The sequence below is a fragment of the Equus quagga genome, chromosome 9 (genome assembly GCF_021613505.1).
Source record: "Equus quagga isolate Etosha38 chromosome 9, UCLA_HA_Equagga_1.0, whole genome shotgun sequence".
Classification (NCBI taxonomy): Eukaryota; Metazoa; Chordata; class Mammalia; order Perissodactyla; family Equidae; genus Equus; species Equus quagga.
This window is the reverse complement of record NC_060275.1, coordinates 67,254,099-67,278,873: the sequence shown is the minus strand read 5'-3', so window position 1 is coordinate 67,278,873 and position 24,775 is coordinate 67,254,099. Positions and strand designations below refer to the sequence as shown.

Genomic DNA, 24,775 nt, shown 5'->3' with positions numbered 1-24,775 from the left:
TAATGAGAGCATTCAAGTTAAGCTACATACCACTTCCTTCTATAGAATATATATACACACATTGTTTTGCCCAGTCATTGTAAGCTTGTGACTGTTTCTGTCCTAGTGGTTATGCTGTTAAAGCTTTTGGGAAGATATTTTACATACTGGTCTCTAGAATAACACACCACTTTCCTTTTTTCAATGCTGATCTCTTGTGAATGAGGATTTTGGTGTCTGGTGCCTGCTTAGGCTCCATTCTAAGCCACTGACTCTGTCCTGGTCTTCCCAAGCCCCATGTGGTCCAGTGTGTTTCTCAGAAAAGCCCTTCTGTGTGTTCCAGCAGTCCCCCAGCGAGCAGATCACAAAGTGGTGGACACCATCGACCAGTTGGTCACACGTGTCGTCGGAGGCAGCCTGTCTCCCAAAGAGAGAGCTCTTCTCAAGGAGGACCCCGCTTACTGGTAGGTCTAAATGTCGGCCCTGCAGATGCCTCCCATAGAGCGAATCCCTGTGGTAGAGCACATGGCAACGTTTGTGTTGCTCTCATGGTGTCCAGAGCAGAGGAGATGATGCCTATTTTGAGCAATGGTGTCTGCCAGAGGAAGGAGCGTGAGGGTGGGTCAGGTTTACCTGAGTAGGTTTACCCTGCTGCAGACCTGCCGTGTGGCCATCTCTCACTCAGGCCTCGAGCTCCTCGCCCTGCTGTGCTGGTTTAAGGAGGGGTGAGAGGTGTGTGCAGAGTGCTTGTCAGTTGAGAAGTATGGCACAATAGCTCTTTGTGTTTTATTGCTACTGTTTGCTTAACTGTCTTCTCCTTTTGCCTTATTGCCTCTTCACATGAATAGAACAACTTTTTAAAATTAAAGCTTTTGTCATAAATACAGTACTTATTAGAGAAAGTAAAGAGGAGCAAAGTCAGGGGAAGCCACCTGGTGCCCACCGACAACCACTGACATTTTTGGTATTTGCTTCCAGTCTTTCTGCTCACCATGGGCTGTTTGGTGTTTTTCGTTTTTAACGTAAGTGTGATTATGCTACGATATAATACAGCCTCCTCTTTTAGATGACAGGGAAAAATGTGTTCCCTACTCTTTGTAAACATTAGTTCAGACACTGTGTTTACTAGTCCACAGAGTCGTGGTCAGAGTTTATGTAGTCATTTCTTTCTTGTTGGACTCTGAAATGTTTTTGATTGTATGCAATTTTTAATTTTTTTCAGTGCATAGCTTAATGCATTACATTTTCTTGTGTGTTTAGGATGATCACTAGAGTAGATTGGAGGAAGTGGAAAAGTTTTATACTTTTTTTTAATATAAAAGTGGCATATGCCCTTTGTAAAAGAGTAAAAAGACAACAATGTAGTCACTCAGAGACCCACCACTTTCCTGTAGTGTGTCCTGTGTTTTACAGTTGGCATAATTGTCCTTGTTATCAGCAATAGCATGCAATTCCATTGCACACAGGTGCCATACCATACTTGACCATTGCCCATTGGTGGATTCATAGATTCTATCTAGTTTTTTCCTGCTATCAGTAACATTACGGTGAACAATGTTTTGCTTGTATTTCCGTCTGTGTTTCTGGCAGTTTATTAGGATAATATCTAGGAGTGAAATTGCTGGGTTAAAGGGGAAGCTCACTTTAGAGGCTTTGGTCTATGTTAGTTTCTCAGCTGCAGCATTATTGACATTTGCGACTGAATCATCCTCTGTGGTAGGGACTGTCCTGGGCATTGCAGGATGTTTAGCCACATCCTTGGCATCTACCCGCTGGGCACCAGTGGAATCCACCATACCAGCTATGACAGCCAAAAATATCTTCAGACACTGCCTGGTGTCCCTTGGGTACAGAGTTGCCCTGGTGGAGACCATTGATCTGTATCATTAGGTTACTTTCTGTGAGTGATTTGTCCCCATTGATTGACACTCTTACTGCCACTCTAAGTGTGCCATTCCCTCTCCTGAGTGTTTGATTTAAAGAGAATTTCATACTGTGATGTTCTACCTTGTAACTTTGTTAATTAATGAGATTGCATGTTCTCTCATAGGACATCTAGTTGTAGTTCCTCTTTTTTTTTTTTTTTTTTGAGGAAGATTAGCCCTGAGGTAACATCTGCTGCCAGTCCTCCTCTTTTTGCTGAGGAAGCCTGGCCCTGAGCTGACATCTGTGCCCATCTTCCTCTACTCTATATGTGGGACGCCTGCCACAGCATGGCTTGACAAGTGGTGCGTTAAGTCCGCAGCCAGGATCCAAACCGGTGAACCCTGGGCCACTGAAGTGGAACATACAAACTTAACTGCTGAGGCTGTGCCACTGGGCCAGCCTCATACAGTTCCTCTTTTTGAGTGATCTATTTAGCATTTGTGTAGTCAACATTGTAACCATGCTGAACTCAGTATTCCTGTTGTCATAATTACTAAAGATGTTAGAAAGGTGTAAGTTTCCATGAACAGTACCAGAGCTTTGTCTTAACCAGCATGATTTACCAGGAAAGGGTTGGAACTTATATGGTTTTATTTTTACAGAAGTCTTGAATTCATCTGGATTATTTTCATGTATAGAATGAGGTAGGCATATAACTTAAAATTTTTTAAAAACCCAATAACCTAATTGTACCAGCATTGTTTATGAAATACTTTTATTTAGCAAACACTTTTGTTTTCTGTGCACGTGGTACTATTCTCAGTTCTTTACTGATTTCAGCACTAGCTGGCCAAATCCTCAAACAGCCTTTGGAGGTAGGTATGTTGCCATCCTTATTTTACAGAATAAAGGGGCTTTTGCCTCAAGGATGTACAGCTAGTAAGAGGCAGAGCTGAGATTCATGTCCAGGCTGTTGCTCTCAGCCAGTGTGTATTCTGAAGGAAGGAAACTAGATAGCCTCAGATTGACAGATGAAAGCACAGACCAAACCTTCTAAGTAAGGTGCCATTAGACTTAGAAGGCCCAGGGGCAATTTCCAGGTGATTGACAAGGTGATTGGATTGGAGGGAGAGGGGCCCTGAGAGGACTGGAGGCGTGCGCCTCCGCCCCATGACTACTGCACACAGCCCAGCAGGCTCATGATCACTGACAGCCGTGGGTGGCAGATAGAACCACAGCCAGAGTTATGTGTGCATATGGGCAGAGGGGGTACAAAATTAGAAATAAGCGTTTAACTAGGAATCAGATATTTGAGGAAAATCAGCATCATGAAGGAGAGTCACCACATTCAACAGAGCTGACACCTGAGAAGACAGAGTTACTATAAGAAAAAGGAGACTTATAGTAGTCCCCCCTTATTGCAGTTTCACATTTCAGGATGTGAGTCATCCTTATCCAGCCTGTTCATGCTGTATACGCCACCCACCCGTTAGTCACTTCGTAGCTGGTTATCAGGTCGACTCTCGCAGTATCACAGTGCTTGTGTTCAGATCATCCTTATTTTGTTTAATAATGGTTTCAAAGCCAACTTTATTATTAGTTACTGTTATTTATTTATTATTAGTTATTGTCTTACTGTGCCTAATTTAAAGGTTAAATTTTATCACAGGTATGTATGTTTAGGAGAAAACATACAGTTAGGTACTATCCACAGTTTCAAGCACCTACTGGGGGTCTTGGAACGTATACCCCAAGGATAAGGGGGACTACTGTAATCTAAAAATGTGTTTGTGTAACTAGTAGTCTTAGGTGTATAATAGTATATTGTATCCATGAAACAGGAGCTACTTGTTATGGGAAAAAACCTATTAAGGATCTTGGAAAAGAAAAATCTGATTGTTGAGATAAAAATCTCAGTGGTTGGGAGATAGAATAAACCCGGATGAAGAGCAGGGAGCTGGACTTAAGACTTGATTGCCCATGAACTCCTTCAGAAGGAATTACCCAGTGACTATGAGAGAGAGAGTGTGCTGTCAAAAAACAGTGATAAGAAACTAGTAAGCTTAGGTTTTTGGTATGTATGTTTAAATTCTTAAAGTAGTACTTATCTGTGGTTTACCAGAAAAATCCATTGAACTAATCAGAAAAAACAAAATGTTTCTGCTGTGGCTGGTTCCCATGCTAGTTCCACTGCTTGGAGGCAGTCACTTTTTAGTTCTTTAAGCTACTTCTCACACTTACCTCCGTATCTCTTGATGATAAGCCTATGTTGCTCTTTCAGTTTTATGCATTATTGTCGACACTACCAAGATAAATGAGGATTTTAGCTCACTCTCCTGTCAGTGTTTAAGGAATTCTCAGTGGTTGATCAGAAGACCCACTTCTTGTTGGGCCCCAATGCAAATAGGTTCTTTTTATTAGTGAGTGAGTGAAAGGTTCAGACCTTCAGAGACAGATCTAAGAAGAGTTTCCATTATCTTCGCCTTCCGAGATCCAGCAGAGATTTGAGACCTCCGCCTCCCCCCAAGGAGGGGCAAACATGCGTTTGTTCACAGCTGAGCCTTGTGGACAGAACTTACCACAGCCTCTCACCAAGGCAGCCTGCTCCTTCTGTGCACTAAAATGTCAGTAGTGCAGACAGACGCCCACTACGACTTTGCTTCCTCTTTTGGAGCACCAGTTGGCGGTCTTCCTCTAGTCTCTGTGAGAGCCTGCGAAGAAACAAACCTATAGAATGGTCCCGAAAGTGCCAGACATAGAGCTGAAGGAACATGTCATGCTTTGTTTTCTCCCAGCTTCTGAATTGTCCCCTAGGAGTGGGATGGCCCTGACCTTTGCTGGACCATGCTCTCCAGGGAGAGCCCAACAGGTCGACATGTTTGCAGACTCAGGGAAAAGCAGGTGGCCAGCAATCCCTCAGCCAGCCTCAGCAGGATTGTCCAAGTGCCCAGAAGTGAGCACAAAATCTGAATAATTGATGCTTGGGGAAAGAACTCTAAAATCCCAGATGATCTAAATATGCAAGGTGGCGGGGGGGAGGAGGGAAGTGGGTGCTGGGGCTCTTGTCTCGTTCAGAGTGAGGATATAGCTAGTGAGTAATTCTGGATATTGACAGAAAATAAGAATTTAATGTGTATTGATTAGCCATTAAAGGCTTGGAAATGGGATTATAATTTCTGTACCACTATGGGCAGGGGAGCAAAAAAAGAAATTCAGTCCAATGAAAAGCAATAAAAGAAAAAAAAACATGAAGAAAGAAAGGCAGACAGGAGACAAGTTTGAGTACATTCAACCTTATTAGTAATCCATAAGTGTCCTGTGGTTGACGCTACCTTTACTAGCCAGAGACTTGGGTTTAGAAGCACGAGCTGTTGCTTCATCTCAAAGATACTTAAAACACAAGGAGTGGAAAACAAAGATGGAACATTACATACCAGGCAAATGCTACGAGAGAGAGAGGTGTGGAAATGTTCCTTTAGATCAAACAGAGAAAAGCGTTCAGAGGGGTAAAAGAGATTACTAACAAGGGAAAGTCATCAGAAGCTACAACACTTGGGACTCTCCATGCCAGAACCACAGAGCTTTGAGCTATGTAAATAAACAGCATTTAGAAATAGAAGAGGCATTGTTAAGTCCTTACCATGGTTGAAGAGACTTGACTATATTTCTCTGAATTGGGTAGATGATGTCATCCAAATATGGTTGTAGAGGATTTAGAACACGGCAAACAGGCAGGAACAGATAAAGAGGAGGTGCTGATATCTCTTGGGCAGTTAACAAATGCCAGGCAGTAGTCAAAGCATTTTCCTTATAATGAAAAGTGTGTGACTCAAGTCTAAAAACAAAACAATGAAGTAGCTGCTGCTTATCATCTGCACATCTTACAGATGAAGAAACTGAGGCACAGAAAGTTTCAGTAAAATCCCACAGCTAATAAGTGGCTGCACTGGGATTTGAACCCAGCAGGCTAGAGTCGGGGGGTATTCTCTGCTCTTGATATTATACTCCACTAGAACTGGGGAAGATGGATTTGTGGCTGATATTCTCAGACTGCCCTTGGCATCAGACCATCCAGGGGAAAAGGATTTACATCGAAGGGATCTCAGTCACCTGGGTGATGACTCCACTTTTGCCCTGGATGAGGGGTGGCCTTGCTGGGGCTGCGTTCGACTTGAGAACCTGAGTGTCAGTGTTGGCCATGGTTCCCTTTTGCGGGAACTCTTGCTTGTTAGGGTACGGTCTTGCAAGATGCTGCTGTTGGCCCAGCAGAGGGTCCAGGGCAGTGGAGCAGCCAGCTTGCAGCCTGTTTCCTCAGACTCAGCCAGACCTTGACTGTGCAAATCAGCAGGAGCTTTGTATGGAGCTTCCCACCAGGGACACGCCATGTCAACATGGTGCTACTAGCACCCTGCTATGCGCTGCCACCTTGCTTCCAGTTGGCTTCTGTCATTGATCATGAGGAACTTCATCTAATATGTGGCCTCAATGTCAAACAGTCTGAAAGCCACCTGAAATATTGCTGTTCTTACCAAACAACATTCATTCTTCTTTAATACAAACTGAAATTGAACATTCACAAAAACCTGTTATGTCTGAGGTCACACAGAAAATTGTAGCAATCCCAAGGAAGGCAGATCATGTGGGCCATATTATAATGCGTAAAAGTCAAAATCAGTAGTAGCCAAAATAAAACATGCTTCTAAATAACTTCCAAGTGAAGAGGAATCCAAAGTGAAATTAGCAAATCTTCAGAAGGAAGTAGCAGGGAGATCACTGGACCCCAAACACATCCACAACGACACTTGGGGTGAAGGTGCCACCTTGGATGCCTTTACCAGAAGTCAAGAGTGAAGACAGGCTTTCAGTACATGAAGATAGAAGGAAATAGTGAGAAAGTCCAGACCCTGGAAGAGAAGGGCTAGTAGAGTTGAAAGAAGGTGCTAGTGAAATGGTAAATGAAATCAATGATGTGAAAGTGCCCCTCCACACCCTTCTGCATCCCAGACCCCAGAGCAAATTATTCAGTTTGCCTTATGTTCTTTCCACCTATGAAAAAAGGAAATACACGTGGATGTGTGTACACAGAGCAGTTTCATATGGTGTTATCACTGTTGGTATTCTTCTGTAGCTTGCTCTCCACTGGCCATATCATGGATGTCTTTCTGGGTCAGTAAATGTGACTCAAACTCCTTCTCTTTTCTGTGTTGTTCTCGTTAAGACTTTGGCACGTGATTCCACAGTAGTGGCATGCTGGCCTCAGTAATGCAGTTGAAAGTTCACTGAGTGCCCACCATGAAAACAAGGTCCAGGGGCAATGCTTGCTATGTGCTGGTAGCAGAGTGCTTCTATGGCTCCAGGGTGACTGGTTTGTGTTTTGTGGCCACCAGGAGCTGTGAGCTCCTTCATGGCTGCTGATGACAGAAATCAAGGAAGAATCTCAACCAGTGCTCAGTCAAAGCTCCTGGTTGCCCAGTGGTCACTCTGGACAGGAGGGTAACCTGGGCCTGGCTCCTGGTCCTCGATGGAGCCGGTGGAGCCTCTCCAACAGCAGGAAGGGCGCCACTTGGAAAGTGTTTGCAGAAGTCTATTTGCAGCAGCAATTTGGTCATGCTGGTGTTTTAACAAATGTTCTGCTTTGCCTGTTTTGTTTTAACAGGTTTTTGTCAGATGACAGTAGTCTGGAGTATAAATATTACAAGCTGAAGCTAGCAGAAACACAGCGCATGAGCCAGACTTTGCCAGGAGTGGATCAGAAGCCAATGGCGGCCGAGTGTGCAGTCCGAGCCATGCTATATGCTCGAGCAGTCCGGAGCCTCAAGAAGAGGCTTCTCCCAGGCCGTCGGCGGGGGCTGCTCCGAGCTCAAGGGCTCCGGGGCTGGAAGATGAGGAGAGCGACCACCGGGACCCAGACCCTCCTCTCCTCGGGCACCAGGCTGAAACACCACAGCCGGCAGGCTACAGGCTCATTGCAGGGAAAGCTGCCCCAGCCAGATGGAAATGATACTGCCAAGGACTGCCCGCCAGACCCAGCAGGACCCTCTTCTCGGGACCCCAGCCCAGAAGCCTCAGGCCCATCCCCCAAGCCAGGAGGAATGGACGTCTCTGAAGCCCCTCAGACCTCCTCTCCCTGCCTGTCTGCTGAAAGTTGGTGCTCACTCTTGTCTCCCTCCTCTGGACCCCAGTCCCAACTCTCCAATCTCCAGGGGTCTCTGCAGGAAGGGGGACAACCTTGGAGGTCTGGGCTGGGCAGCAGGTGGTAGCAACAGGGACCTGGCCCAAACTGCTGTGCAGGGAGGCACTTTCTCTCCTCTTCCCTCCTCAAGGGGGAGGCCTGTGAGTCTGTACCACCCTTCCTCCTGTCCTGAGGGTGGAGCTGACGCAAAATGCTGCCCTGTGACTCTGCACCTCCCTGCAAGGTCCAACTTCTGGCCAGCAGAGCGTGCCACGTGCCTGTGCCTGGGGCTTCAGTCCTTGATCCGTTTCTCTCTGTTCTTGCCCGCTTTACATTCCAAAGGGCTGCCCTTGTCTCTTGTTATGCTTCCCCTTCCCCACAGTCTCTGTGTTTCCCTCTTCGGGGTTAACTGACCTGCAGTTTCTTCTGTTTATCCTGGCTGTAACCTTCTCCCTCTGCAGTAGGCCTCCTCCTCACCAGTGCTTCCCCCTCACCACCAGGTGGGAATGTAGAGGGGAAAAAATCTGCATGGCTGCTGCATTCTCTAACTGTTGCTGTACAACGAGCCACTTGAAATTGTGACTTCAGTCAGAGGGATCTAGTGTTGCCCTGAGTCTGCTGAGCTGGGCTCGGCCCACATCTATGTCTGCAGGAATGGCTGGTTGTCTGGGGCTGTCAGCTGAGGTGATGGGGGTGACTAGGCCACATGCCTGTCACCCCTTAGCAGCCAGCCTGGGTTTGTTCACCTGACAGTCAGAATTGGGCCTCCAGGAGAGGTAGTGGAGGTGCTCAAGGCCTCTGAGGCCCAGGCTCCACACTTTGCCACATTCTGCCAGCCAGCAGGAGTCCCGGGGCCAGCCCCAATTCAAGGGGAAAGAAGAGAGTCGGTCTCTGCTGGACAGAGCTGCAGAGTCATGTAGCAAAGGGCGAGGAGACAGTGAGGGGACACAAGGGGCCATCTTTGTAATCAGTCTCCAAAGCCCCATGGGTGTTCACATGGGAAGTGGCAGCTCAGAACCAATGCATGATAGTTGCTTTGTTTTGTAGTTGACACGAAGACAATGGAGACTGCGGAGAAACTGGCCAAATTTGTTGCTCAGGTGGGACCAGAGATTGAACAGTTCAGCATAGAAAATAGCACCGACAACCCTGACCTGTGGTACGTGCCCTTCACACCCTTTTGATTTGAGTATGTTCAGCCCACGAGTATCCTGAGAACTCGCATCTGGCCTGGCAGATGCATCCTGTCCAGGGGATCACCCCGGGATGAGTCATGGCTTCACTTCTGAGCTCAGGGCCGTGGGGGAGAGATGTCTGTTCTGGACTGTTGGGGGAACCGGCCCTCATCTAGGCCATTAGGAGAAGCTCCCGGCAGGGATGGAGAATAGCTAAGCTGGATCCGAAGGCCAAGTGCGAGTTGGCCAGGGAAAGGGGAGAGAGTGCTCTGAGCAGAGGGATGGCTTCCCCAGGACCTGAGCAGAGGCAGATCGGTGGCAGCAGGGGGAGGAGGGCATGTCCTTGCCCGAGAGCCAGAGGACGAGGGGGCATGGTCCCTGGTCACGCAGCTGCTCTGGACCCATGAGAATTTGCTGCCAGCTGTGGGCAACAAGCTCTTCCATGTGGTGATGGCCTGGCACCCTCATGCCAGGAGGGGGCGCCGTTACCCTGTCCTTTCCTCAAACTCAACGCCACACAGCCCAGAGGCAGAGGTGACTCTGCCTGTGGGGATGGATTCTCCTCCTTCAGTGAGAGGCTGCCTGGAGGCCGAGTGTTCTTATTACTGAGGCATAACCCTCTGGGCTCCTGCTCTGAGCTGATGGGGTGCACCTGCTGTGCAAGTTGTACAGTCCTCTCAGGGCTCTGGATCTTACCCTGTTTCCAATGTGCTGGAGAGTCATGCCTTAGTCTAATTAAAAATATAGTTAAAAATGTCACGGGCCGGCCCGGTGGCACAGCGGTTAAGTTCACTCGTTCCGCTTCTCGGCGGCCCAGGGTTCGCTGGTTCAGATCCCAGGTGCGGACACGGCACTGCTTGGCACGCCATGCTGTGGTAGGCATCCCACATATAAAGTAGAGGAAGATGGGCACAGATGTTAGCTCAGGGCCAGGCTTCCTCAGCAAAAAGAGGATGACTGGCAGTAGTTAGCTGAGGGATAATCTTCCTCAAAAAAAAAAACAAAAGTCACATTTCCTAGAGCATTTCTGGGATGCAGTAGTGACAGAGCATGCTGTTCCAGCTTGTTTGGGACCTTGAATGGTCCCAAACGACTCAAGACCCTGACCAGCCCTGGAGAGTGCTGAGAGCCTTGCAGGCGCTCAGCCTGATCCTGCCTTTTATAGGCCTGGTGACCTCAGGGGCTGCTGGGCCCTGCAGACCTCAGAGTCAGGCTGCCCATGGCATGCGGGACCTTGCCCTGGCAGGACCAGGCAAGGGGGACAGCTCAGCTCAGTGCAGGGCAGCCGGGAGCATTTCATCGGTTCTTTTTTCCCCCAATGAAAACTACAGCTTGAAAAGGAACTCTGCGTTATCCTGGGCACTTGGCACTGCCCGGGTTTAGGGTTATTCCCACCCTTTGTGACAGCCTTTTCTGAGCAGTGTTCCTCAGAAAGCGCTGTCCCCTCCTTCCCCATAGCAAGAGCCCTGGATCCTACAGCAACATGAGGTGGGGTGACTCACTCCCTCCCCCAGTGCTCATAGAAGAGAATGAAAATGACTGCACCCAATAGCATGCCTGTTTCATAACGGCCAAGATGACTTTGTGTTTCTTTTCCCTTAGAAAAATTACAGCTCTAATGTGCTCAGCAGTTGCTTGAGTTAATTCATTTTGTCTGTGTGGTTCTGTTATCAGTTTGACATACAATCAGGTTCGTTTATTTCTGAAAATTCTCAGTTTTAGGGCTTTTTTTCCCCTATTCTTTTAAATTGCATAGAAAAAATAAGTACAGCCTGGTTCTAAAGTGAAAATTACAAAAAGGTAAGCTCAGAGAAGTCTCACCTCCTTCACTATCAATAGGAAACCATTTTCATTCCTTTCTAGTGTGTGTGTATATATATTTCTCCCTTATTTCTGACACCACAAGTAGCCTTCTGCGTGTAACAGATTCCTTCACGTCTTGCCTCTTCCCTATAACAACTTGTCCAGAAGTCCCCCTGCCTGTTCTACCTGTACAGTGTGGCTCACTCCCCAGCCTTTGGCGGCATCGCGTGGGCTTTGTATTTGTGGAGAGAGTCTTCAGTATCTTCCAGAAGGGTGATTGTTGGGTCCAAGGTCAATGCAAAGGAAGTTTAGTTTGATAGTGCAGACTCCCCAGCACTGTCAGGAATGTTTGTCCCCCACCCCTCACCTTTTGGCATGTTACCTTTGAGCCAGTAGGATTGGTGAGAAATTTCTAAGTTTCTCATTGAAGTTTTAGTTTGCATTTTTCTTAGGAGTAAAATTGAACAACTTTTCATAAATTTAAATATCTTCTGTATATCTTTCTGTAACTATTCCTATTATTTGACCTTTTTTAAAAAAACATTTGTTGAAGTATAATTGACTACTGTAAACTGCACATATTTGTACTCGTCTGTACCCATGCTACCATCCCCACAATCAAGATGGTGACCACATCTGTGACCCAAAGTTTCCTTGTGCCTTTTGTTATCCCTCCCCCAAGAAGCTGCTGCTTAGCTCTCTCTCACTGTAAATAGTTTGCATTTTCTAGAATTTTGTGTAAATGCAGTTTGTTCTCACTTGGCTTCTTACTCAGCGTCACTATTTGGGTTCAGCCATGTCGTTGCATGTATCCGTAGTTCATTCGTCCTCACTGCTGAGTGTGTCCCCTTGTATGACTGGACCAGTTAGTCACTTGTTGACCTGTTGATGGCATTGGAGATGTTTCCAGTTTGGGACAATTACAAATAGAGCTGCTGTGAGCATTCACTTACAAGGCCTACTCTCATTTCTCTTGGGTAAATACCAAGGTGGGGAAAGGCTGGCTCTATCGTGGGTCCACGCTTAACTTCTGAAGAACCTGCCAAACTGCCTTGCCAAGTGGCTGCATCATTTTGCATTACCAGCAGCCAGGAGTCTTGGTTCCCCCCATCTTTGCCAGCACATGACAGTGTCAATCTTTTTCATGTTCTCATCCCATGACATTGGGAGGGAATGTCACAATGTGGTCGTCTTTCTCTGAGGACTTAACGCTGCTGAGCATCTTTGACTGTGCTTGTGTGCTTTCCGTATTTCTTGAGTGAGGTGTCTCTTTGGATCTTCAGCTCTTTTTTTATTATTATTAAGTTCATAATAGTTTACATCATTGTGAAATTTCAGTTGTACATTTCTTGTCATCACCATATAAATACTCCCCTTCACCCTTTGTGCCCACCCCCCCCCCTTCCCCTGGTAACCACTAAACAGTTCTCTTTGTCTGTGTGTTTATCTTCCACATATGAGTGAAATCATACAGCGTTTGTCTTTCTCTGTCTGGCTTATTTCACATAATTTCACATAATACCCTCAAGGTCCACCCATGTTGTTGTGAATGGTACGGTTTTGTCTTTTTTATGGCTGAGTAGTATTCCGTCATATATATATAACACATCTTCTTTATCCATTCATCAGTCAGTGGGCACTTGGGTTGCTTCCACATCTTGGCTATTGTGAATAATGCTGCAATGAACATAGGGGTGCATGAGTGTCTTTGAATTGTTGATTTTGAGTTCTTTGGATTGACACCCAGTAGTGGGATAGCTGGGTCATATGGTATTTCTATTTTTCGTTTTTTGAGAAATCTCCATACTGTTTTCCATAGTGGCTGCACCAGTTTGCATTTCCACCGGCATTGTGTGAGGGTTCCCTTTTCTCCACACCCTCTCCAACATTTGTTATTTTTACTCTTAGTGATTATAGCCATTTTAACAGATGTTAGGTGGTATCTTAGTGTAGTTTTGATTTGCATTTCCCTGATGATTAGTGATGTTGAACATCTTGTCATGTGCCTATTGGCCATCTGTATATCTTCTTTGGAAAAATGTCTGTTCATATCCTCTGCCCAGTTTTTGATTGGGCTGGGTTTTTTTGGTGGTGTTCTGTTGTGAGTTCCTTATATATTATGGAGATTAACCCCTTATCGGATATATGATTTGCAAATATTTTCTCCCAATTGGTGGGTTGTCTTTTTGTTTTGATCCTGGTTTCTTTTGCCTTGCAGAAGCTCTTTAGTCTGATGAACTCCCACTTGTTTATTTTTTCTTTTGTTTCTCTTGTCTGAGAAGACCCTGTATTTGAAAAGATCCTTTTTAGTCCGATGTCAAAGAGTGTCCTACCTATATTATCTTCCAGGAGTTTTATGGTTTCAGGACTTATCTTCAATCTTTGATCCATTTTGAGTTTATTTTTGTGTATGGCATGAGACAATGGTCTACTTTAATTCTTTTGCAATTGGTTGTCCAGATTTTCCAACACCATTTATTGAAGAGATATCTTTTCTCCATTGTATGTTCTTGGCAACTTTGTTGAAGATTAGCTGTCCATAGATGTGTGGTTTTATTTTTGGGCTTTCAGTTGTGTTCCATTGATCTGTGTGCCTGTTTCTGTGCCAGGCCCATGCCGTTTTGATCATTATGGCTTTGTAGTACATTTTGAAGTCAGGGACTGTGATGCCTCCAGCTTTGTTCTTTTTTCTCAGTATTGCTTTAGCAATTTGAGGTCTTTGGTTGCCGCATATGAATTTTAGAATTCTTTGTTCTGTTTCCATGAAGAATGTCATTGGGATTCTGATTCGGATTGCATTGAATCTGTAGATTTTTTTGGGTAGTGTGGACATTTTAATTATGTTTATTCTCCTGACCTACGTGCATGGAATCTCTTTCCATTTCTTTATGTCATCATCTATTTCTTTCAATAATGTCATAGTTTTCATTGTATAAGTCCTTCACTTCTTTGGTTGAATTTATCCCTAGATATTTTATTCTTTTTGTTGCAGTTGTAAGTGGAGTTGTATTCTTGAGTTCTCTGTATGTAAGTGCATTTTTAGAGTATAGAAATGCAGCTGATTTTTGTGAGTTGATTTTGTACCCTGCAACTTTACTGTAATTGTTAATTATTTCTAATAGTTTTCTGATGGATTCTTTAGGGTTTTCTATATATACGATCATGTCGTCTGCGAACAGCGAGAGTTTCACTTCTTCACTCCGTGTATGGATTCCTTTTATTCCTTTCTCTTGCCTAATTGCTCTGGCAAAACCTCCAGTACTATGTTGAGTAAGAGTCGTGATAGTGGGCACCCTTGTCTTGTTCCTTTTCTCAGAGGGATGGCTTTCAGTTTTTCCCCATTGAGTATGATGTTGGCTGTGGCTTTGTCATATATGGCCTTTATTATGTTGAGGTAATTTCCTTCTGTCCCCATTTTGTTAAGAGTGTTTTTTATCATAAACGGCTGTTGGATCTTGTCAAATGCTTTCTCTGCATCTATTGAGATGATCATGTGGTTTTTAGTCCTCATTTTGTTAATGTGGTATATCACATTGATTGATTTGTGGATGTTGAACCATCCCTTTGTCCCTGGTATAAATCCCACTTGATCATGATGTATAATCTTTTTCATGTATTGCTGTATTCGGATTGCCAATGTTTTGTTGAGGATTATTTGCATCTATGTTCATCAGCAATATTGGCCTGTAGTTTCCCTTTTTTGTGTTGTCCTTGTCAGGCTTTGTCATCAGAGTGATGTTGGCCTCATAGAATGTGTTAGGAAGCATTCCATCTTCCCTAATGTTTTGGAATAGCTTGGTAAGGATAGGTATTAAATCCTCTCTGAAGGTTTGGTAGAATTCTCCAGGGAAGCCATCTGGTCATGGGCTTTTATTTTTTGGGATGCTTTTGGTTACTGTTTCAATCTCTTTACTGGTGATTGGTCTATTCAGCTTATCTATTTCTTTTTGATTCAGCTTTGGGAGGTTGTAAAAGTTTAAGAATTTATCCATTTCTTCTAGATTGTCCATTTTGTTGGCATATAACTTTTCGTAGTATTCTCTTATAATCCTTTGTATTTCTGTTGAATCTGTTGTTTTGGTTTTTTTTGTTTTTGAGGAAGATTAGCCCTGAGGTAACATCTGCCACCAATCCTCTGCTTTTTGCTGAGGAAGACTGGCCCTGAGCTAACATCTGTGCCCATCTTCCTCTACTTTATATGCAAGACGCCTGCCACAGCATGGCTTGCCAACTGGTGCCATGTCTGCACCTGGGATCCTAATGGGCAAACCCAGGCCGCCGGAGCAGAACGTGCAAACTTAACCTCTACGCTACTGGCCTGGCCTTGTATCTGTTGTTATTTCTCCTGTTTCATTTCTAATTTTATTTATCTGAGCTTTCTCTCCTTTTTTCTTTGTTAGTCTGGCTAGGAGTTTGTCAATTTTGTTTATCTTCTCAAAGAGCCAGCTCTTTGTTTCATTAATCGTTTCTACTGCCTTTTTTGTTTCAGTTGCATTTATTTCTGCTCTGATTTTTATTATTTCTCTCCTGCTGACTTTGGGCTTTGTTCTTCCTTTTCTAATTCAGTTAGGTGTAATTTGAGGTTGCTTATTTGGGATTTTTCTTGTTTATTAAGGTGAGCCTGTATTGCGATGAATTTCCCTCTTAGTACCACTTTTGCTGCATCCCATATGAATTGGTATGATATGTTTTCATTTTCGTTTGTCTCCAGATTTTTTTTATTTCTTCTTTAATTTCTTCAATGATCCATTTGTTGTTCAATAGCATGTTGTTTAGTCTTCACATCTTTGTCCTTTTCTCAGCTTTTTTCTTGTAATTAACTTCTAGCTTTATAGCATTGTGGTCAGAAAACATGCTTGTTATTATTTCAGTCTTCTTAAATTTATTGAGGCTTGCCTTGTTTCCCAACATGTGGTCTATCCTTGAGAATGTTCCGTGTGAACTTGAGAAGAATGTGTTTTTGGATGATGTGTTCTATATATGTCTATTAAGTCCACCTGGTGTAGCTTTTCATTTAATTCCATTGTTTCCTTATTGATTTTCTGTGTGGATGATTTATCCATTGATGTGAGTGGAGTGTTGAGGTCCCCTACTATTATGTTATTATTAATATCTCCTTTTAGGTTTGTTAATAATTGCTTTATGTACTTTGATGCTCCTGTGTTGGGATGCATATATATTTGTAAGTGTTAGGTCTTCTTGATGGAGTGTCCCTTTGATCATCGTATGCTGCCTCTCTTTGTCTCTCTTTACCTGTCTTATCTTGAAGTCTACTTTGTCTGATACAAGTATTGTGACACCTGCTTTCTTTTGTTTTCCATTAGCTTGGAGTATTGTCTTCCATCCCTTCACTCTGAGCCTGTGTTTGTCTTGGAGCTGAGATGTGTTTCCTGGAGGCAGCATATTGTTGGGTCTTGTTCTTTAATCCATCTCGCCACTCTGTGTCTTTTTATTGGGGAATTCAGTCTATTTACATTTACAGTGATTATCGATATATGAGGGCTTAATGCTGCCATTTTTATCACTCATTTTCTGGTTCTCCTGCATTTCCTTTGTTTCTGGTCCCGTGTGTTTCAGTCTACCAATTGAGTTATGTAGTTTTTTATGTTCTTTGTTTTGTGTCTCTGTTCTACTTTTTTTGCTTAGTGGTTACCATGAGATTTGTATTCAAAATCTCGTAGATAAGATAGTCTGATGGCCTCTTATTTCCTTAGACTAAACCGATTCAGTCCCTTTCCTCTTTCCCTCCTAAGTTGTTTTTCTCACATCGTATTCCATCTTGTGTTGTGAGTTTGTGGTTAAAATGACAAGATTATCTTTGTTTTTAGTGTTTTCCTTCCCTTTTATCTTTAATGTTATACTTGAGTATTTGCTAACCTGTTCTGATGGATAGCTACAATTTTCTGATTTTGTCTACCTATTTATCTCCTTACTCTGCTTTGTAACCCCTTTCCTCCCCCTTTTTTTTTTCAGGTTTGAGGGCCTTCTTGAGGATTTCTTGTAGTTGGGGTCTTGTGGCTACGAACTCCCTTATCTTTTGTTTATCTGGGAAAGTTTTTATTTTTCCATCATATCTGAAGGATATTTTCACTGGATAGAGTATTCTTGGCTGCAAGTTTTTGTCCTTCAAAGATTTGAATATGTCATTCCAGTCTCTCCTAGCCTGTAAGGTTTCTGCAGAGAAATCCGCTGAAAGCCTGACAGTGGTTCCTTTGTAGGTTATTTTCTTCTGCCTTTCTGCCCTTAGTATTTTTTCTTTGTCATTCACTTTTGCCAGTTTCACTACTATATGCCTTGCAGTAGGTCTTTTTACGTTGACATATTTAGGAGATCGGGCAGCTTCTTTCACATGGATTTCCAGCTCCTTCCCCAGCTTTGGGAAGTTCTCTGCTCTTATTTCTCTGAACAAGCTTTCTGCCCCCTTCTTCTCTTCCCCCTCTGGAATACCTATAATTCTTATGCTGTGTTTCCTAATTGAGTCGGATGTTTCTTAGAGACTTTCTTCATTTCTTTTTAGTCTTAGTTCTCTCTCCTCCTCTATCTGTAGCATTTCAACATGTCTATCCTCATTTATGCTGATTCACTCCTCTAGGGCGTCGCTCGAGTGGTCAGGAAATCCATCTTTTGTTTTATCTCATCAGTTGTGTCTTTTATCTCCAATATTTCTGACTGGTTCTTCTTTATAGTTTCAGTCTCTTTTCTGAATTAGCTCTGACCTTGTTGAATTGTTTCTCTCCATTCTCTTTTAACTTGTTGAGTTTTTTGGTGATAGCTATTTTGAATTCTCTGTCATTTAGATTACGTATTTCTGTGTCTTCAGGGCTGATTTCTGGGTACTTGTCATTTTCTCTCTGGTCTGGAGATTTAATACAATTTTTGATACTGCTAGAGGGCTTTTTTCTTTCACATCCTGGTATTATTTGATCGCAGCTACTACCTATTGCCCCTGGGTGGGGGGGTCAAGAGCCGCGTGTTCTGAGCCCTCTGAGTTCCACTGGGATCGCAGGCACTGGACCTGGTGCTGAGCGGGTGGTGGGGAGGGGCGCTTTCTCCTGCGTGCTTTTGTGCTTTCTGGGTTTTCTCGCTCTGTTCTCCCTATCTGCTCTGCTGCGGTGTTGGCTTGATGAGGTCACCCCCTGCAATAGCTTTCACCCCAGTAGGGGGCTTCCTCGGAGGCTGCCACAGACCTCAGGGATCTTTGATGTTCCCTCCAGCGGGCGTGCCCTCCCCCTCCTTCCCTCTTGCAGGCCAAGCACAGTCTTCTGTGGAGGGAGCGAAGTTTTCTCTTACATGCTTCCGCCTCATCCTGGGGGGCCTCCAGCACCTCCACCCTCTGACATGTGGCTGCATGGGTCTCTCAGACATCTTTTGCGTTGTGTGGATTCCTCTGTTGGAATATGAGTGTCTTTTTGTTGTACGGTGGAGAGGAGAGGTCACCGGGAGAGCTCGCTCTGCCATGATGCTGACGTCACTCTCCTGGCTCATTTTTTGATTCGGTCATTTATTTACTTATTAGAATTTTGAGTGTTGACTATATATTCTCAATAAAAGTTTTTTGTCAGAGGTGTGATTTGCAGATACCTTTGCCTAGTCTGTGACTTTTCTTCTCATTCCAGCAGTGTCTTTTGGAGGGCAAAAATTTCCTTTGCCCTTTTTCTGTTGAGTTTTTTGAACTTTTTATTCCTTGATTTTTATGAGCTCTTATCTATAATGTAATTACATGCATTTCCTTCGTAGTTTGACATTTATCTTCCACTTTGTGTATAGGATATTCTACGATGCAGAAGTGTTTCATGTTGTCAAGTTTCTCAATTTCTTATTTTATTGTACCAGGATTCTGAGTCATAGAAAGAATCTTCCCACACTCAGGTTATAAAGACATTTTTATATTTTCTTCTAGAACTTTGTCTTGTTTTTTACATTTAGATCCCCGATAAGCGTGGAGTTATTTGGGAGCAGAGGGTGCAGCTTAGATCCAATTTAATTAAATATTTTTCTTTAAAGCTGCCCAGTTGTCCTGACATCATTCATTGATAAGATCTTCTTTTTCGTAGTGGTTTGATAAACTACCTTCATCAGAAAGTGTGTTTCTGGCCTTTCTTTTGGCTTGTTGGTCTATCCGTGGACCAGTACCACACTGTTTTAACCGTAGAGGCTTAATGTACCTTGTACTATCTGGTAGGGCTGGAACCTCTCGTTGATCTTGTTCAGAGTTCTCCCAGACATTCTTGCATATTTATTTTTCTGTATGAACTTTAAAATCATCTTGTCCAGATCCAGGAAAAAAGATGCTTTTATTGGGATACTTTTATACATTAACACATTAAGAGAGAATTGACATCTTTTTTTTTTTTACTAATGTTATGATAGATTACAACCTTGTGAGATTTCAGTTGTACATTTTTGTTAGTCATGTTGTGGGTACACCACTTCCCCCTTTGTGCCCTCCCCCCACCCCCCCCTTTTCCCTGGTAACCACCGATCAGATCTCCTTGTCAATATACTAACTTCCACCTATGAGTGGAGTCATATAGAGTTCGTCTTTCTCTGACTGGCTTATTTCGCTTAACATAATACCCTCGAGGTCCATCCACATTGCTGTGAATGGGCCAATTTTGTCTTTTTTTATGGCTGAGTAGTATTCCATTGTGTATATATACCATATCTTCTTTATCCAATCATCAGTTTCTGGGCATGTAGGTTGGTTCCACGTCTTGGCTATTGTAAATAATGCTGCAATGAACATAGGGGTGCAAGGGACTCTTGGGATTTCTGATTTCAGGTTCTTAGGATAGATACCCAGTAATGGGATGGCTGGGTCATAGGGTATTTCTATTTTTAACTTTTTGAGAAATCTCCATACTGTTTTCCATAGTGGCTGTACCAGTTTGCATTCCCACCAACAGTGTATGAGGGTTCCTTTTTCTCCACAACCTCTCCAACATTTGGAGAATTGACATCTTCTTGAGGTTGAGTTGTCCTATCTGAGAACAAGGGCTGTCTTTCCTTGGTCTGAGTGTGTTTTGTTTTTTTGTGCAGGTTTTTAGTTTCCTACACCAGCCATAGCCCCCAGCTGTGGCCACAGGTCGAGATGGCTGTCATACTCCGAGGCACAGAGAGGCCTCATTGCCATCACACTCATGCAGCACTACAGGGTGTGAGGCAGAGGGTGCTGCAGGTGACATGCCTTCTTCCATCTCATATGAGACGTATGACGAGTGTCAGAGAAACGAGACTCACAGTGAGCACATGGAGGGCCAGAGCAGCCAGTGCCATCACTAGAAGGAGTTGAGATGATTCTCAGGTCGGATCTCCTGGCTGCAGTGTTGGAGCTTATGTTCCAGCCTGTCCTCTGGTGGTCCCCACATACCTTGTTCCTCCACCTCCTTCTCCCAAAAAGCAATTAGGCCTCTGACATTCTGGCGCCTTTGTTAAATTACTAATACTCCGCAAACTTTCTCTGTCATTGTGAAGCTGCGCCATCAACTATAGCTAATAGAAAGAGGTCAGGTTATTCATACTTTTCTCCCGCCCCCAGCTTCATTGGGTCCGTTTGGACAGTTTCAGCAAATAAGATTGTTCAGAGGACCTTGGTTAACCAGTGTATTTCACCTTTATCCCAGGTTTCTACATGACCAAAATAGTTCAGCTTTCAAATTCTATCGAAAGAAAGTATTTGAACTGTGCCCATCAATTTGTTTTACATCATCTCCACTGAACCTCCATGCTGGTGAGAGCACCCTAGAGCGTGTGGAAGGGGAAGAAGAGTTTGAGGATGAGCCCCTTCAGCATGAGGCTGAACTGGAGAGCCCAGAGGTGATGCCTGAGGAGGAGGAGGAGGACGATGATGAGGAGGAGGATGACGAGGAGGAGGGAGGTGACGGGGCCCTCGCTCCCGGAGGGGCCTCCAGGCCAGCAGGAGGGGCCGCCAAGTCTGAGGGTTCCGAGGGCAGCCCCACTGCTGATGGCCTTCCGAGTGAGGTGGCTGAGGATGGACCAGCTGGCACGCCTGCCCTGTCACAGGCTTCTTCAGGGGCCTGCTTCCCCCGGAAGAGGGTCAGCAGCAAGTCGTTGAAGGTTGGCATGATTCCAGCTCCCAAGAGGCTGTGCCTCATACAGGAGCCCAAAGGTGAGTGTCTGGTTGTCAGCACAATGCCTTAGCACTGGCTTCCGTTGAGCACCCGAGGAGGGAGTCACAGTGCTCAGTTGTGGGCCACAGAAAGTAGTGGAGATGGGTGGAGATGTTGCTTGACTGTTTGGAATTATTTACTAGCCCTCAGTCCAAGCTCAGCCAAAAGATGACCAGCTGGCCCCTGTCACCCTTCCCTCCTGTAATTACACACACCAACCTGAATAATACCTCCCCAAATCCCCCCAGCCCTCACAGCAGAAAATCTAAATCTGTGCATGCCCTACAGTTGCCAGCAAACATGAGTTTCTTTGGTCTTATGTTTTTAAACTACAGTAGTCTTAGTGGTTTTGCATACCGCTCCAGAGTGTCCATGTGTAGCTCACGTTTCCACTTGGTCTAAAGTTGGTGCTCTAAGGAGATGCTGCTGTGTCAGTCTGTGGCTTGTAGCACCCCACATGCTGCTCATTGTTTCCACTGTTGCTCAGATTCCAGTGAGAGAGCCCTGGCCATGGAGGGGACAGGCCTGGATCATCTCCACCATATCCCCTCCATGACCTTGGGGGTGCCCAGCCTCTGAGCCCCTAGAAGGGGACTTTAGTTCTTCATCAGTGGAGTAGTCACAGAGACACTAGGAGGTCATGGCGTTTCAGATAGATCATTTGTTGAAGCCAGGTATGTTCCTGTGGTCACAGTAACGGATCCACACATCAGTCCTTTGTCATAAACACGGGGAGTGTAAGTTAAGCAGACCCCCACAGCGGGGCAGCCCTTCATGGAGCCCACATGTTGGGCCTCTGTGCTCTGTGGTCACACCGTCCTGAGAGGGGCCAGGCTGCTGCCAGCGGGGCAGTTCATATATGTGTATGTTCGTGTTTCTTTTGTCTTCCAGTTCACGAACCAGTTCGCATCGCCTATGACAGGCCTCGAGGTCGTCCCATGTCCAAAAAGAAGGTGAGTGTGACCATTTGTGAATCCACACCAGGATGTAGTCGGTTGGAATTTGTTGGTTTCAGGGACACTGGCTGTGCTGAAGCTAGACTCGTACTTCAGACTGGGTGTTAATGTACAAAGCACGACAAACAGCCTTTTCTCTGGGGTCCTTCTTAAAACTGTTACAGGGCGATAACGAGTCCATGTAACAGGTGATGTCTGATACGTGCACTGGATGGGAGATGACCAAGGCCATTGAGAAGTTCAGATTTAGTGGACTATGATCATGGTTAAAAGAGTGCGCTCATTTCCTGTAAGCTGAGTGTATGTGTGTTCATTGGCCTGTCTAAACCTCCTCTGCTCCAGGCCCCATCTGCCCACTCTGAGGCAGCAGCGAGGAGAGCTGGCAGTGACAGAGAAATGGGCGAACTCAGTCTTAGGGGTGCCCTGGGTACAGAGAAGCAGATTGACAGGAGATCAGGAATAAGGTGGGCTCAGGGGGTGCCATTTAATCAGGGAGGCCAGGGAAAGTCTCCCTGACAGGTGACATTTGTATGGAGATCTGGGAAGGGCCTGGGAGAGGCCCCAAGGGGGTTACAGGTCAGCAGGGAGCCCTTTGTGCCCGAGTGCAGTGATGAGGGTGGGGAGGTGAGAAGTGAATGCAGCGTGGACCCAAGTCATGTGGTGCCTGGAGATGGATGCCTTTCTGTGGGGGAGGCCCTAGGGAACCTGAGGTGGGGTTTGGGTAGAAGACGTGGCCGCCATGGTTGCTATGTTCAGAACAGCCCATGCGGTGGAGGGCCATGCAGAGCCAGGGGGCCAGGAGGGGTGAAGGTGGAGTTGGTGGGACTCAAGGATGGATTGGATATGGAACGGCGAACCCCAGGAGTCCAGGGTGACTCCAGGGTTGTCAGCCTGGGCAGTTAGGAGGATGGAGCTGCCATGGCTGGAATGGGGAGCAGATCATTTGAAAGAGATGGAGGAGAATTCCAGATGGCTGGGCAGATGTGCGGGGGCAGGTGAGGCCAGGCAAAGTCACCTGGGACACATGGAGACATCACAGGTCCCTAGAGGTCAGGGACAGGTGAGTGGGCAGCCGGTGTCCGGCAGTAAGGAAAGCCCGTGTGGCGGCACCCCAGTGGGTCAGATCTATTCCAAGTGCACCGTCTCAGTCTCAACAGCCAGGTGAAACATCAGTGTGACCCCAGATACAGCAGGGAGGAGGGACCTTCCTGCACCCAGAGTTTGTGGTCCTAACTGGTATGCCAGCACCCAGGTGCCCATCTGGAGGCCTGGGTGAAAGGGTAGCCTGGTAAGGGGGCAGCCAGGTTCAGCCTCAGCCTGGCCACCTAATCTTGGCCCGTAACTCCTGAGCCTCTGTTTGTACATCTGTGAAGTGGGAGGGTTGCACCTCCCCTGCAGGTAGTAGATACCTTGAGGAGTAAACAAGATGCGTGTTACCCTGGTGCATAGCAGGTGGGTATCCTGCAAACTTGAGTGCCTCCTTGAGGCAACTGCAGGCAGACAGCGGGTGCACACCTCAGCACAGCACACGGCTTTTCTCCAGCTCCAGGAAACTGGACACGGTGGTTCCTAGACACAAATTGAACACTTACAAGGACCTGTCTGACCAAGCTGACGACTCCTGTTGTTCCCACCTTAGCAGCTTTCCTGAAAGGGATGCAGGCCTGCCAGCCTTTGCCCTGGCTTCCCCACCCCTCCATTTGTCTTAGCTGTTCTTCTCTGGGCCCGGGAGGGCATGACAGACAGCCTTGTTGTCATCTCAGCGGGCAGGTTCCACCTCCTCTGTTCTCTAGGCCTCCTCCTGATGGTGAGGGGCCCCCTAGGGCCAGCACTCCTGCTTGTTGTTACCCCAGCCTTCAGCCTGTGCGTGTCTCTCCTGCACAGCTGTTTGTCCCCTTTTCCTGCCCCAGGCAATAGCATAGCTCCTTCCTCCTTGAGTCCCTCTAAATGCCCTGCAGACTGACTTTGGCCCACCCTGGCCTGCCAAGACCCCCGGTACCCTCGCCTCCCAGCTCCCTGGGCTGTGTTCAGTAGCTCATGAACACATGCTCATGCGCACATGCATCCACACACACACACACACACACACACACGCTGCGTCATGCCTTCAGGCCCAACTCACGTCATGTCACTCAACTCTCAGTACCTCTCTGGGTGGTTTTTCTCCTTCTAGGGGTAGAACTGGGGAGGTGACCATGGCTTGCTCCTGAGAGTCTGGAGAGTCAGGGAGGCGTTAGGGGGTGTCAGTGCTGGACTATGTCCAGGCACAGTCCAGGGCAGACCCTCACTCCAGGCACTTTGCTGGAGCCCACGTCCCACACTCTTCTCTTTCCTCAGAAATCCAAGGACTTTGACTTCGCCCAGCAGAAGTTGACCGACAAGAACCTGGGGTTCCAGATGCTACAGAAGATGGGCTGGAAGGAGGGCCACGGCCTGGGCTCCTGTGGGAAGGGCATCAGGGAGCCCGTCAGCGTGTATGCGGCAGGACTCAGGGCTGGGGCTGGGGCTGGGCATCAGGGCCTGGGGAGACAGGGCTTTCTTTGGGATTCAGGTCCCAAAGTCCTTCGACCTGCAGCCTGATTCTTGGTGCCCTTCATGATGACCGTTGCTTAAAGTTGGTAGTATTTTTTTTAACAAAAGGAGTCTTCAGATGAGACGAGAAGCAGATTATTTACATATGCAGGTGTTCAAACG

General features: G+C 45.8%; 1 protein-coding gene across 8 annotated transcripts in view; it reads left to right on the top strand.

Moving 5' to 3' along the window:
• Nucleotides 1–24,775, top strand: part of SUGP2 (SURP and G-patch domain containing 2) — a 37,693-nt gene that overhangs the window by 9,555 nt on the left and 3,363 nt on the right. For 7 of the 8 annotated variants that reach the window (XR_006890097.1, XM_046671449.1, XM_046671445.1 and 4 more), the window contains 6 exons: nucleotides 323–443; nucleotides 7,502–7,989; nucleotides 9,065–9,176; nucleotides 20,619–21,124; nucleotides 22,017–22,078; nucleotides 24,419–24,555. Coding sequence is in view for 7 of the 8 variants with exons in the window: in XM_046671449.1 (XP_046527405.1) it covers nucleotides 323–443; nucleotides 7,502–7,989; nucleotides 9,065–9,176; nucleotides 20,619–21,124; nucleotides 22,017–22,078; nucleotides 24,419–24,555 (1,426 nt within the window). In the remaining variant the exon portion in view is untranslated. The remainder of the gene's footprint in view (nucleotides 1–322; nucleotides 444–7,501; nucleotides 7,990–9,064; nucleotides 9,177–20,618; nucleotides 21,125–22,016; nucleotides 22,079–24,418; nucleotides 24,556–24,775) is intronic. The other variant, XM_046671450.1, reaches the window with a different exon arrangement.